Here is a 16,197-nt window from a genome sequence, read left to right as displayed (position 1 = left end):
TCAAGAAAGCACTTGTGTCGCTTAAGTTTTGTCGGAACAAAGTTACGGAAAGTTAATTAACAAACAGAGACGTAACATAAAGTTAAGTCTTCAGTAACAGTTGATAAATAAACACAAAAAGATTTGATAAAGTTCAATAATAATAATAACAAGACTTAGAAAAGAGAATTACAACACTGGTAAATATGATAAAGTAATTACCAAAAAAAAAGAAGATATATAACTTAACTAATAACATAATATTATACAACATATATGGAACTATATATAAAAAGAGCTCAATCATACAGTTCTAGAGTTAGAAGGAGAACCAATCCAAGTAGATGAATGCGAGTGGCCCAGGGATGTCATTATCTATATGGCGTAACCCTCCTACCATAGGGGGCACTAAAACACCTGGTATGATGGAGGTCTAAGATAAGGTTTTCAGGGTAAATTGCAACTAGTGTTTTAATCCAATAGTTTTCTCTTTCCATAAGTTTATCAAATAAACCATTTAAATTTTCACATTAACATTGTGAAGTTTTTACCAGCGCATTGAACTTCCCATTTTCTGCAACTAATCAAGTATACTTCCCATAGATCACTGTTAATTATAATAAACATTTTGCTACTGGGTTAAAACTTAGTATTTTAACTGGCTACATATGTATATATGTTGTCAATCAGATGAAGAAGTAATCTTTGATACATGTAATATACGAAGTATAATATAGCCAACGGACGTATTAGTGTCGACATAATTAAAGCAAAATTTAAAAAGTGAAAAAAACATATACCATTAACAAAATCAAGCGAGATAAATGATAAACAGATGTTTTTAATGTTCATGATGTTTTGGGCTGGGGCAACCTTCCTATGGTGATTTAAAAATCACCAGAAGAAGAGATGTTCCAGTCTGAAACATCAGTTTATCATTTACCTTTTTCTTAATTCAACCACAGAAGTCTTTGTATAACTCTTCAAAATAATTTAAGAAGTGAACTAATTCACTGAACAGACAATTTAGGAGTTTGTACTAACTTACAAATGTAGCAACATGTGTGAAATTAGTCAACACAGTATCTTGCTTGGTTTAATCGATGTTCAGTAATTTCTTGCTATTTTGTCATTCTGCTCAAATAATACAAAAAAAATATAAGATAGCTTTACAAAACATTATAAAAATTGCAGCTGTAAGCAAGTTTGCAGTTTCTCAAAAACAAGTATTTCCATATCAAATACCTTTTTTAATCACAATTTAATCTATCTACAGAGTATTTCACAATTTATTCATCCAGTACAGGGTCAATGAACTTTGTTTTATAAATCCACCAGGTGTTAGCAAAAACTTGCGTGTTCAAAATGGCAACTGTATTGGAGAAATACATTTCTGTATGTGAAGTTTAATAATTTAAAACATTCATCATGCAAGTTTCAAAAGACAGCACCAAATGATCATACTGTTAGTTCCATAAGGTACATTAACTGACATTGTGTGATTTTTTTCAATTAATAGGAGTCACCCTGTAAATAATGTATTAAACATTTCCCACAGATAAACATATATTTTGTCATTTAATTAGTTAGGTTGATATACAATATACCTGCGGCCACCAGTGGCCAAGTCCCACACTAAGATCCACGTGTTTTCTAATCCATTTACCACACAACCTCCTTGTGAAGAGATGGCAATGCTGCAGCTGCTAGTCTCAGGCTTCCATTTCTTAAACAAAGTACCACTTTGAAGATCATACACAATAATGAAATTAGGGGTACTATCATTTATCTCCTACAAAGAAAGTGAAAAAAGAAATTAGTATGAATTGAACAATGTTGTTTTTTTTAAAAAGAAAAAATATACTATTAACAGTTTCATATTTAAATCAATTTAATCTATGTTAGTGATAAACTGTAATGTTGACTCAGTCAATAATAATGTTCTGTAAACATTGCACAGGAAATCATAACAATTTGCAAGTTAACTTAGAAATATTTGTTAATAATACATTTGATGCATACATAATAACACTTTTACTATGAAGTGTTTACTGAAAATCACATCAATACTTCACACTAAGCTTCCATGTTAAAATAGATCATTTTGATAAAGAAAAACATCTCCACAGACACAGATTTTGTATTAAAAAATGTAGCATTTATGCTCAATAGGAATGTTATAGCTTAATGTGAGCATTCATTTATACATTCATGCATAAGGTATTTAGCTCAATGAACACACACATATATATATATATATATATTAATCAAAATTCTAAAGTTTGTTTGTTTGTTTGAATTTATGCACAAAGCTACACAATGGGCTACCTGTGCTCTGCCCACCACGGGTATCGAAACCCGGTTTCTAGCATTGTAAGTCCGCAGACATACCACTGGGGGGCGTTTTGCAAGGTAAAAATATACCTATTGCAAAGTAGTCATTTCTCTGCTCATAATCATTAAAACTACCAGGAATGTCTATAATTCAATCTGAATGAAATCTGATAAACAGAAGTAAAACAAAACTTGATTTTAGACATCTATACCAATTAATTTCCTAAGTTACACAAAAAATTGTTTTCTATTAAATAAAAAGGCTTAGTAATTCTTAAGACATGATTAAACTAGTGCCACAACTTTTGTCATTTGTTTCTACTTTAAAAAATTATATTTTTTTTAGTATTATAAAATTCAAATATAAACTATACCACAAAAGTAATTACTGAACATTAGTAGTTTGAAAAAGTAAATTATTTGTAAACTTTGGCTTGGTTTTATATCACCTTAATTAATAGCACTGCTATCGTTGCACCACACTTAAAATATCTAGGAAGGATCAGTTCAAGTTACAAAATTTTAAAGAATTAACTCCTTTTATGGTAGAATGTGTGTAGACATATCGTTATATATATATAATAACCTTAAAAATTTCTAAAATATAAAACTCAATAACAGTCATCCTGTGATTTTTCACCACTTTTTTCTAACCTGATAAGTTCTGTATTGCAGACCTTAGCAACATACACAAGGTACTAGTAATTAAATATCTCATGCTTGACTATTGTAATTAGCATTTCATTAAAACTATTTTATATAACACATCCAACTTGATGAGCAACAGTTCCGAGTGAAAATGTTATTGTTACACACAGGCACAGATTTAAGGCCAGGTGACTGCCTAAGCCCTCACCCCTCTAAGGACTTCGTGCTTACTTATTGGAGAATTGAAAGTTGTTTCGTGGCTGTTTTTTTATTCAAACTTTATTTGGAAAATGCTTTTGAAAAACGAAATTTGGCAATACTGCATATGTGCCTTCAGCCAAGTGGGCTGTTGTCTCAGTTGACAGTTTCCATGAAGTGCCAATGGGTGTCATCATTTGATTTTATTCTTGGTATCTCATTGTTATGACTACTGTTCTAAACTATGTCTAAAATAATTAGATCAGTGTTATTTGAATAAAAAACAACAACAATAATAATTATCACTGTATTATTATATTTAAAATGTCAATCAGAGATCGTGATCAATTTAGAAAGTTTGAATTGGGAGCTTTTACAAGGAAAAAGTGTGCTGCATGAGGAAAAATCACAACAATAGTTGAAAAGATTTTTGAGCAAGTATTTGAAAAAGAAAACTGATTCTAGCTATAACGTCAGTGAAAAGTGTGAAAATCAAGATCTTATTGATGACAACTGTGAAAGCAAAAATGACAAGTTTGAAGACATCAATATGTCCATGTATAATGAAGTAGTAACTTGTGTTTCCAATTATCTGGAAGGTGTGATGACTTTGAAGCTAGTGCTCTATCAACTTTTTTAGCAAAAGTTGTTGTTCTTGGTGGCAAGACTGTTTCCCTAACCAACTTAAATGATCTTGGTAAGTGGGTTTTGGCATTAAACGATAATCAGTTAAGTGATATTGTTTATAACGAATTATTCAGGATTCATTAATGTTATCATTGATATGATTCATGTGAGTACTAAAACCAATTTGGAGACTCTTAGAAAGTGTGTTGGTAATTTTGGATTTTTGTATATTATATCAGAACTTCAAACCATTACAGAAGAAGAACTTTTGAAACATTGCAAAGACCTCAAGATTATACTCAGGTTTGAGGGTTCATGTGACATTAATGATGTACAGATTCTTCTCCCTTAGCACTAATTTGATATTCATCATTGACAATGGCTTATGTGAGATTTACTGTAATGTGTATGCAGAAAGAAGTTTTTCTTGACTTAAGCTCATTAAGATGTACCTTTGTTCCCAAGAAAGATTGAGATCACTGACAAGGATATAACAAACTAAATATGTTATTCTGATCTGACAGAGAACTTTAACGCACTGAAGAGTAGAAAAGCACTAATGTGAAACAAGTGAAGCATTTTCCACAGATTCTGCGTGTAGTGATGGGACTATGTAGTTGCTAGTTGTAGAACCCCTAAAGAAGTTCACTGTAACATTGGGAACACTAGTGAACCATATGCACTAGTTCCATTTAAAGTCTTTGAGATATGATCGATATTGACGTCAGAAGACCACCCACAAAAATTAGTTATACACCCATTTCTTGGGCAGTTTTACTTTATGGGTGTAAATGTTTGCATTTGATATGCATTATATATAAATAATACATGTTTGTGTTTTAAAAAGGTGCATTTACTTAACATATATATGTATGTATGTAATTAAATTTTTAGGAATTTGATAGCCAGTTTTCCTTCTTTAAATTTCAATCATGTATGTTCAGTAATTGCAAAATGTGTGCCTCACAAACCACAATTGCTTAGGGGTCTTACGCTCACTAAATCCATGCCTGGTTACACAGTTCTTACTGGAAATCTATTCTGGGGCAGTTAAGACTGAAATGTTATCTTAACAAAGAAACGTTTTACTCACCCTACACACACTGGCTACATAATGTCCATCAGCACTAATTGCCGACAAACGAGTCACAAATTCATGGTGTGGTATTCGCAGATCATACATTAGCTTTCTGTTTGCTAAATCCCAGACCAGCAGTGGAAAAGGCTTTTGTGTTTCATCACCACACACACAGATCCTTCCATTGGCACTTACAAGTAAGCTATTCAGAAATCTTAAACAAACAAACAATGTGTGAATACCTAAACATAAATTGATCTAGATTACAAATGTGATGAAAACTGCATGGAAATCATAACTTTATATCTAGTGTTAATGTTTGAAATGATATTGAAGTTTTTTAATTAAAACCATCTGTTTAAAAACTAAAAATTATACATATTCTAAAAAAATGAAAATCAGGCTCAATTTGGTATCTAAAAAAAATACTGTTCTGAATGACTGACCCGATTTCTTCAAAATAAAAAACTGGTATTACAATGAAAGTTGAGGAGTATTTAACTTGATTAAGTTATCTAATCTAAAATTATAGTAAACATTCTTAGGAACACTGAGCTGGTCTTCTATAAAATGTAGAAATAAACACAAAAAATGTAAAATACCTCATCCGCTTTTAACATTTTTTTCATTCCTTGGAAAGTGTATAATATGAAACTGTAAAATTCTTTTTCAACTTTGCTTTTAAGCATTAATTAGAAGATAAATGTATTTTGTGAAGCAATGTTAACCCAAATTTATTGTAAAGTCACCTTCTTGTATGTATAATAATTAACATAAACTCAAACAGGGTAAGCCAGTGAGAGATGTTAATTTTTCAGTTTCATTCTCCAAAATGTTTTCTCGACAAGAGAAAAGTAACAGCAGATTTTATAAGTTAGTTAGAGAGCTAATAAGAGAAGAATGATAGATGGTAATGTTTTACTAAGGTAATACTATTACATAACAAGTAAATGTGTATTTTGGAAACTAACATGATTTAAAAAAGCCATTCATCACTCAGGGCTCCTGAGAAGAATTGATATGAATCAATGTTTATATAAATGATCATTACTGACCTACATTGCATACACATCTTCTGCCACTCTCATGGGCTCACTTGTGGGTAGTGGGCCCTGTGGAAATATCATTGCCCTCTCAATGGGCTTGGTCACTTAGACAAGTAACCCATTTCTAAATTAGAAAAGCATTTATGTCTCATTGAAGCCTTAGATGTGAATTTGATATAAAACCAGCATTAAACTTTTCAAGGATGAAGTTATATATTTGTTTTTATTTTGATGGTAAGAAAGTTTCAACATGTTATAAGTACAAACGTAGTATTTAAGTTTTAAAAGTTTGTTAGTGCCAAAGCTCCATCCTTTAAAGAACATTATCATAATTAAAGAGAAAATTTCCTTTGAATTGAATCTTTATAGTATGTATAACAAGAGTATTTTTTTCTACAAGTTACATAGTGAATCTTACCTGTCCTCACCAACTTTAAAAGTTGTCTCCAAATCACCTGTTTCTAGATTCATCATATTCAAATACATTCGGTTTCTGGATAATGCTACAACATAGTTTTCGCTATGAAGGCCAAAGTAAGCCATTTTCTGGTTCATCACACCTTTCAACTTCATGAGAAGTTTTCCTTCATTTAGGTCATAAACTTTAAGCTCCCGATTACACAACACCAAAGCACGATGAGAATCAATCATTTGAATATTTCTAGGCTGTGTCACACCTTTAATAATTCTTACAGGGGTTTGTTCATAAATATTCCAGAGTATTATCTCTCCACTTTCAATGGAAAGTGAGATTACATGAGTTAAGTCATTTTTCAACCAATAAATACCACAAAAAGATCTTCCAGTTTTTCTATCACTAGTCTCTTGAAAATTTTGATGCTCTAAATGTGGTTCTTTTAGACAAGGTATGAGAGGAAGGAGGCTAGGAATTGGAGGCAAAGAAGCTGTATGAAAGATAGCTTTAATCGAAGGAAACTGTCCTCTGTCAGTTGTTTCAGCTATAATTCGAGAAAGTCGACCATACACTTGAGATAAAAACTGAGAGCCATCATATCGAAGGGCATAGCTGGACAGTTGGATGACTTTCTGTAGGAGGAATACATCTGCATCAGAAGGAACACAAGACTGATAAATGGCAATGTCTTCTAGCATTTGATAAGGATCAGATCCTTGAAACTTACTTAACAACCAATCTGTATTGAAAAGGAAGTATTCCCTAACCCAGCTGTCATCAAAATGTTGCAAACACTGGAAAGGTAACTCATCAAGTTTTCGGCGGTTTGGATGAGAATTATAGAATATTGGCTGGTCTAGCACTAACTGCTTCAGCTTTTCTTCTGTTTCTTCCTTACTGGAATCAACCTTCATCTTACTTTTTCCATGCTTTCCTTGAAAGTAGTTAATTAGAGCCAAAATAATTGAGTCTGTAGCCACACCTACATGATGACAGTATGTTTTACACAAACTTCTAAGCATATCATTTTTCCAAGAAATTAAATGTTTACCACTAACTATAGATGTTTTGAAAAACACAAACAGTTTTCTCTTAATCTGATACCAAAGCAAGTAAGGAAAATACCTAGGAGAAGAAGCACTAGAAGTAAGCAATGGGTGATCTAAGAATGATTTCTCACAGGACAGAATATCTAATATTTCAGCATCAGACAATCCATGTTTTGCAGTAACTAAAAGTCCAAGTATAAAACCTAAGGTAGCAGCACTTAAACATTTTTCTACTTCAGTTACAGTGTCCATAAACACCCCTTCACTTGTATATTTAATAACTATATCATCTGCACCTTGATCACTTTCCCATTCTGAACACTGATGAGCTAACAGCTCAGCATAGAGAGGAGAGCTACACTTGTCAAAACATTGAAGAACAAGCTGATGCTGTGGGTCTGTTATTTTTCGATCCTTTCTCTGCAGCACTTCATCCACAAGAGAGAGGCATTCCTCTTGAGCTAAACCAGGAACGAAAAGAAAACTTCCTTTTTTTTCATTCAACACGTTATTCTGGAAAGAAAGAAAAACATTCCTTTCTTTAAATTGATTTCAGCAATTTGACAAATGTGTAAATATCTTAATAAAGAAAAGGATGGCAGTGAATGAAATAAAACACCCTTTAAATATTCAATAATAAAGTAAACCTAAATAAAATCCATGCTAATGGTTTAAAAATTATTTTCACCGAGAAGAATAAGCTATCGTATTATTCATGATGATTCTGAATCTCCTACTTTAAATTTCCCCTAAACTAAAAGGTAAAACAAAATATATAAGTTGTTACTGGAAATGACCTTAAAAACTTTAATTTGGCACTGAGTTCATTTTTATTACTTACTTGGCATCAAAAGAACAAATATATCCTGTTAGTCAGTATTTCTTTTCCAATCAGAGAAGCAACAAAGGTGATATTAATAAATAACTAGCAAAAGTAAATGTGTACTTTGGAACCAAACATGAATTTAAAAAACTATACCTCACTCAGACAAGTCATCTTAACTTAATCAGATCATCAGCATATTATTATTATCCCTTTTTCTTCCACTTCATTCATAATGAAAAACCTATATATAGAAAAATATGGTTTGGAATTTTTTTTAATTGTTAAAATTTATTTAATCATGTACAGCTATAAATCATAATTTGAAATAAATTGTGTGTATTGTATTACATCAAGCAAAATTTTCTCTTATTCAAATATCACTTGAGTAATTTTGAAGGTTTCATAAAATAAAGCAAGTATTATATAAATACATCCAGTATATATACACATACAACACACACAAAATAATTATGTCAAACTCAAATTAAAAGCAAGAATCCATTCCTAGACTGTTAACATTGCATACCATGAATTAAATTCAAAATGGTAAACATATTAAGATCTTGATTTATCTATAGAAAAAAAAACTTGGTTATTAAACCCTGCACAACAGAATGAAAAATAATATATTATAATGAATTAGTACATATAGTTTTTTAGAATAAAAAATTCATTGTTTCAGTAGCTTAAATACATCTTGAAAACAGAAAGGTTTTATCTCATTGTATTTATACAATTCTGCATATGAAATTATGAAAATGAGAAACGTGCATGTTTTTACAGGCAGTAAAAAGACTAACTAGTATATGTGCATTAGCTTAATAATTTAGTACTTTTAATTTGGAATTTAGTCCCCCTCAAATAAAATAAAAATTCAGCATTAACCAAAATCAGCCATCTCACCAATGAATAAAATACATATAGTGCTGTCAAACGGAAAATAATAATATCAACAATAGTTTTTTTTTTGTTATTGTTGTTTATTGCCAAATTTCATTCTGTTAAGGGTGGCACAACAAACCACAAATTTTTCATATTTCCTGTTTTTATGCAAATAAAGATAATCCTAGAGTGCATATGACTAAGCTCATTTTTCAATACATCATATTTTCTTTGAGTTACATAACTCGGTGATCAAACACAATTGTGACACTGAGGATACCGGGCTTGATAAATTATTGTATTAAGATTATTTCCTCATTCAACATATATGGTAAAAGAAAATCCTCATGTTTCTTAAAAGTTGCTGATAATTGGACCAACTGATTTGAAAAAGCAAGACAAATAAGGGAGTTGATATCAACAGCCACTAGGATTATATTTAACCTTTCATGAAATTCCTCTAAATATTAAAGTAGTAAAATTAAAAATGCTATGTGCATTTTTTTTTTATTAGTATTTTTGAACACTATTTCAAAATAAACATTTCAACACAAACTAACATAAGTAATGCCCCTAATCTTCCTCTTCCTTACTCGTAACAGGAGGGAAAATGGTACAAATAATATGTTCATAAGGCATATTGCAAAAATTTTCCAAAATTCTTAAAAGGGACTTAACCCATTATTTTTGATCATTGCTTTTAAATTTCAGTGTTGCTACCCACCTTAATCTCCTGATACTCATCAGTTTCATCCCGAACACTAAGTATCAGTTTTACATATTTAGGTGTTTCAGCTGGAAGCCACTTAAGATCTCTACTGCTAAATGAAGCAATCTGATCTATGCCATCTATAAAGATGATTAAAGGACGGTAGGATGTCACTCTGTCCATAATTACTTCTAGAACCTGGTTTGGTTCCCAGCCACTCTAATTCATTAGAATAAAAACAGATTGTAGGTATTACTCATCATATATTTGCATATATAGTTCAGTTTTTATGAAGTTATAATTCATTAATTTTCACAAATTTCAATGAACTTCAACTTCCACTAAAAAGTTTCCCCACTTAATGTTTTTGCCAATACTTCCTATTAAAAAGCCAACACACAAACACAGATTTCAAAGTGATCTATTCCTCATGTAGAAGATCATAAATAAAATGACAAATGAAATCAAGTATTAATTCAGAAGTTGTCAATTTAACACTAAGTGGCAGAAGTGTTTTTAGATCTATGTACAATACATGATGTGTGCCAGTTACTGAAGAAGCTCTGAAGGTGAAAGTTGAGCAAATTAAAAAATATTTTAATGGAATTCAGAGGTCTTTATTATTAAAACATCCTACAATAAGAATCCTTTCTCACTTGAAGAAACTACTTGGCTGAATTTATCCTTCAAATTTCAAAAGGGCATTTACTGAAAGTGATTGAAACAACTATTTAATTATTCATGATCTATCAACAACTGACTCTTTTCTACTAAGTATTGATAAATAAATCTAATTTGTTTGATACAGTATTTTCAGCATAATATACAGTGTATAATAATGAAGTAAAACATCATGATAAATAAAATCAGCATAAAGAATTGAAATATTAAGGTCTTATGGCTATGGCTCTCACTTCATCAATCAGTATTTTGACTAACAAGATTTATTCTTAAAATTCTATTTACATAGGTTTAATATTTTAATTTTAAACCTATAGTAAAATTTTAAGTAACTTAATTTTTTCTTAATCACTAATGTGAATTTCAATAATAAACATTGGAAAATTTTTAAAATTTATACACCACTCCTAGTTAGTGACTTCTAATGTTCTTCAGCCTTACTAGACTCGTAAATGTAACTTTATTTTGCTCATTTATTCTACTATCATTATTTTAATTCAAAGATAATTCTGTATTATTATTTCTCCTCTGTTCTTTTTAAAACTTCTACTTAGAATACTTAGTTTTTGGAAAACTGTTTATATTTTCTACCTGCACACAGTGCTCCAGGCTACATGATTTAGTTTTTATAAACATTAACTTCTCACCATAAGATTAAAGTAGATGAAAGAATACAGAAATATGATTGAATTTGATTTACTTTTACTCACCTTAGATGCTAAAGATGGATGCTCTCCAAAGAGAGCACAGCCCTGTTCGCAAATGCTTCGTAAAACTTGTTCTAATGTCTTAGATTCTGAGGTCATACCAATAAAGCGGACAATAACAGGAGCAGTAGGTACCCAATCAGAGCACAGCTGTGAAGCCTGGGCCATTAGTGCAGTTTTACCACAGCCAGCAGGACCATAGATAATAAAAGGGTGGGTTGAATCTGAGATGACGTATTCTCGGAGTTTTGCCAAAAGTTCTTGACGACCAACAAATGAGGAAAGGAGGGCCTTACATGTTGCTGCTTGCTGTACAAGTTCAGTATAAAGTGGATTTTCTATACCTGAAATGAAATTTTAAGTAATTTTTAATTTTTTCCTAATCACTAGTGTAGATTTCAATAATCAACACTGGAAAAATTTTAATTTATATGTCATTCCTAGTTAATGACTTCTTACATTTAGAAAAAATAATTTATTGGACTTGTAGAAATGAAATTTAAACAATTGTACAAATCTTTTATTCTTTAGTATACATGTTTTTCTTACCTCTTAGAAGAGGTATGTTTACTACTCCTCCCCATAATCTATTGATGACATAAGTATTTTTCATAGACCCAACTAGTCTACTTTTCAATTACTATAAGCATTATTTTGTTACTTTTATTAGATACAAGTGAGTTAAATTAAAAAAAAACTTAATTGATCATTCTACTTCAAGTCAAACTCACTTCTTTCAGCTTTCGTTTTTTCAGTTTTCTTAGTGGCTTTCTCCCAGTGCTGTGATGATAATTAGCTAGATAATCTTTCACTCACCACTTAATTTTAAAATGTGTGATAGTTCTTCTCAATGACATAAAATCGAACCAATTAAGTCCAACCTTTAATCCACGGGTAGGGGCTGAAGAGAAACTAACAGTTTCTGAGCACTCCAGGTTGTCTCGCAAGCCCTTCAGGGCTTGCAAGATTTCAAACCCAAATTACTGTCTTGATATTTACGTTTACATCCTAGAGGCACTAAAACAAAACTGTAATTTAATGCAGTTTATACTTTTAAGTAATTGCTTGTTTCATTATATTTTTATATATTTTTTTTAATTAAATCTTCCTAGGGATTCTAGGATAGTTTGTTCCTGGACATTTCCCTACAGGTCTTTTCGATACCAGGTCATTTCGCTACCTGTTACAGCTACGTATAAATAACTCATTATGGCTCGACAACTAATCGAGGAAAGTTTGAATCATTTTTAAAAAGTTCAGATCTTTCATCATTTTAATTAAAATGTTTTACAACATAAGAGCCTTTTTTACTTTGAAGGAGTGTTTTTCTAATAAACTAATATTGAAGAAATATTTACAAATATTTTATAATATTTTACTGACTGCACTGTTTGTCTAAGTAACTAATACTGATCAAATATTTTTATTTTATAATCTTAAATAAGATATGTAAGGGAGATTATAACATAAAATTATCAGGTAGCAAAATGACCTGGTAGTGAAATACCCTAGTAATGAAAAAACCGGTAGCGAAATATCAGGGTGTGAAATGTTCAGTAGCGAACTGTCTGGCCACCCTTCCTATGAAGCAATAAAAATGCACATACATAATTGTGAGGCAAGTAACTACACCTTACCTTTTTTTCAATCATAATCTATACTCTTATTGCAGATGGAAAAAACATTGTATCATTTAGCATTAAATCATTTTACCAAATCTAAAAATAATCATACTGCAGTTATAAAACAAACTTACCTTTGTAAGGCTGATGGGCTTCCTCCATAATATCTTCTTCATAGATCCCATTGATAATCTTACAAAGCTCACTTTTCACAGTTGTGCACAACTCATTCAAGTATTCTTCATGATCTGGTATGATTTTGGGATTAATGCTGCCATCATGCCACTTAACATGAAATACCAGCTTCTGTGACTCGGGAAAATATTCATCTAAATTCAGTTGCAGAGCTTTCAACTTTAAAGCAGTGCTTTCCACAAGGCTAACATTCAGTTGAGCACTCTCCTCAACATTTTCAGCCTTAGGATTGTGAGTATACTTTCGTTGAAGCCATAAACTACACTTAGCCATTGAGGGATCATCAAAAATCACCATTTTTAACTCTTCTTCTAAGACTGAAACCAAAGAAGATATACTTTTTTAGAAATTTAGAATTCAAGAGTTGTTTGCAAAGAAAAATGTTTAATTTAAGAACAAAAAAATATTCAAGAAACAATATTATGTTGCTTTATATAGAACACTTGGCATATATATGTCTTCCACTGGTGGGCTTATTTAAATTATCCGGTGTAAGTAATTCAAAATCTATTCCATGTCACAATAACAAATTATTTTATTTCCTCCTTAATGTTTCTTTATAGGCTCGTTGTAACTTGTAAGCCTAAGTAATGTTACAAATGGAGCTTAAATAGAAATACCTCAACTAAAGTAAAAAAGTAAACTTACTCGTGCAACTTTGTGAATGATCGATCATGTAACTGAAAACAAAACACTCTTTGATTGGTTAATCTATCCATGCTTCAACGATTCACTCTGTAACCTTACTTAGCTTATTGACTGATTCACCTGTATTTACATTTAAGAATTCTATTTTGCAAAGTCAGTAAGTTTCTTGATGTCAATTTAGAATATTCTAAGCATACTTCCATAAACTTACTTGCATCATCATACATCCTCTAACTAACAAATAAATTACAACATCAAAAATATAGCTTATAACAATATTGAAATTGTCGCATTTTTATGAAGTGATAAAATAGTAAAATGAAATATGTGAATTAAGAACTAAGCTTTAGCACTCCAAAAAACCAAGTGTTGAGAAATAACATAAACCAATACCAAACCTGTCGATAAATATTTTTCTTTCTCTTCTAAGTTTGAATTTAAGGTTTCTAGCATCTCATTTGCTTCTTTTCTCCACACTTCAATGGCCTCAAGTCTGACATCCTGTAATTCTTCAAGTATGCCCGGCAAGTGTTCACTCACTGGCCGAAGGAAGTAACACGATGGATTTGCATTTTCATCAAGGAAGTACCATTTTTCAAATAGTTCTTGCTTCTCAGGAGATACTAAGTTGCTTTTAAATGATTCAAAAACTGTGGCTAAAATTTCTCTTGGTAACATAGGAGTATCCAGCATGTTATTAAAAAAGACCTATAAAAACAGATAAACTTAATCACCTATAATGATAGAAAGTATCTTCTTAAAAATAATTTAAAAATAAACAAAGGTAATGAGTTAAATGAAATATGAGCACAAATAAATTTTTTTATGCTCACATGAAGAAATGAGAGAGGAGTACGTTCTTTAGAGTAGAAAAATTCAGAACTCAAGGTGAAAGAAAAAACAGTTTAATCAAAGCTGTGATTACAAATATTACATTTTTGTTTTCTTAATATTACTGCATAACTTGAGACTTGATTCTCAACTTTTTTCAATAAGTTCTATCTACAGTTAGTGCGCATAAAACTTAATTGGTCATATTTTTGTTTCCTGCTATAAATTAAATGTATATCATAAATTGGAAATTCTCATAACCCTTATTATAAAAGACTGTTTATTGAAACATTAGATAAGAGTAGAATTAGTTTAATAAAAGAAGAAATGTTCTTTAATTTCAGGGTGATTATAATTTAGGATAGCCTGAATTATATATCGAATTTTATTTTTATTGAACTTTAATTTTTCAAAGTTGGTGTGTGTGTGCTGTTCTGTCCCATATTACAAGCAGTAGTAAAATTAAATCAGTTTTTAAAACAGGAACGAATAACAAAATTAAACATTGAGTCATTAGATCACTGGAAAGGATTCCAAAAAACCAAAAAAAATTTAACAACACTGAACCAAATGAAGTAGAATTGGTATTCGAGGGTAAATTAGCATTATCATTATACATTTCTAATAATAAATAAGTCTTAAAATATTTTCACCCAGTTACTAAATAAGGATGTTTACATTTATCAGCAAAAGAAATTTTTTGTTCCACATATCTTTTTACAATCTCTAATGAGAAAAAAAAAAAAAAATTATTTTGCATTGTAGAAAATGCTCCCATGAGCTTATGTTATGGCAAATATTTCAATATTTATATTTTAACAATTACATTTGATATTAAATTTTTCTTTACCTTTAAGCCTTGTGTACTTGAGAGTGATTGCACCAGTGATTGATACATTGTACTTGTTTTTTTCCTTACTGTGAAAGCTGTAACTTGTAATAAACTAATTATGTTTTTTATTTGTTATTAAACTGAATGTACTGGTTATGGGTTATATTTTTATAAAATGTTTTTGTTCACTAGAGGGAATTTTTTATTACATGATGTAATGATTATAGAAAACTCATGAAAGTTTAGGTCTCTGTAGAACCTTGAAACTTCCTGTAGTACAAAGAAAACTAGTACAATATAAAAATGCCAGTCTGAGTGATTTAATCAGTTCAGTGTCAGTTAATAAGTTAGATAGTGAGAGTTATTGCATTTTTTTGTCAGTGATCGAGTTAGTAAGCCAATCAGTGAGTCAGTCACCATGTTTGTTATCGATAAGTTAGTGAGGAATTCTTGCAAGCAAGTGACTTAAGCTTTATTTGTAAGTTAGGCAAACATTAGCTTTCAAATTTTGTTGAAACATTGATTGTGAAATTCGTCCTATAATGAACACAGTCTATATATAATGTTATTATTTTTTATCAAATATTCCAAAATAACTTACCCAATGATAGAACACATTGTAACACTACTGTTACGTCTCCGTTTGTTAATTAACTTTCCGTAACTTCGTTCCGACGAAACTTTAACGACACAAGTCCTTACTTAATAAAACTGGTTTATTCTTTCTGAATATAACTTCACGATACACTTGATTTCAACATTCGCGCTAAAACAAACGCTATAACGAACGTTAACTTCAGCAATACTTTCTCACTGCAGATCAATTACTCACTACCTACACACATTGTTGTCCCCGTCACGTTGTGATATATATATACCAGACTAACATA

The 16,197-nt window shown here is 30.7% G+C and overlaps 1 protein-coding gene across 2 annotated transcripts in view; it reads right to left on the bottom strand.

Moving 5' to 3' along the window:
* Positions 1–16,197, bottom strand: part of LOC106472864 (NACHT and WD repeat domain-containing protein 2-like) — a 39,274-nt gene that overhangs the window by 4,344 nt on the left and 18,733 nt on the right. For both annotated transcript variants that reach the window (XM_013933535.2, XM_013933536.2), the window contains exons 6-12: positions 14,043–14,352; positions 12,936–13,313; positions 11,183–11,523; positions 9,807–10,010; positions 6,329–7,887; positions 4,880–5,078; positions 1,587–1,771 (exon numbers count right to left, since the gene is read on the bottom strand). In XM_013933535.2, coding sequence (XP_013788989.1) covers positions 1,587–1,771; positions 4,880–5,078; positions 6,329–7,887; positions 9,807–10,010; positions 11,183–11,523; positions 12,936–13,313; positions 14,043–14,352 — 3,176 coding nt within the window. The remainder of the gene's footprint in view (positions 1–1,586; positions 1,772–4,879; positions 5,079–6,328; positions 7,888–9,806; positions 10,011–11,182; positions 11,524–12,935; positions 13,314–14,042; positions 14,353–16,197) is intronic.

This window comes from Limulus polyphemus, unplaced genomic scaffold (assembly GCF_000517525.1).
Source record: "Limulus polyphemus unplaced genomic scaffold, Limulus_polyphemus-2.1.2 Scaffold5681, whole genome shotgun sequence".
NCBI classification, from domain to species: Eukaryota; Metazoa; Arthropoda; class Merostomata; order Xiphosura; family Limulidae; genus Limulus; species Limulus polyphemus.
This window is presented reverse-complemented; position numbering and strand designations above follow the sequence as displayed.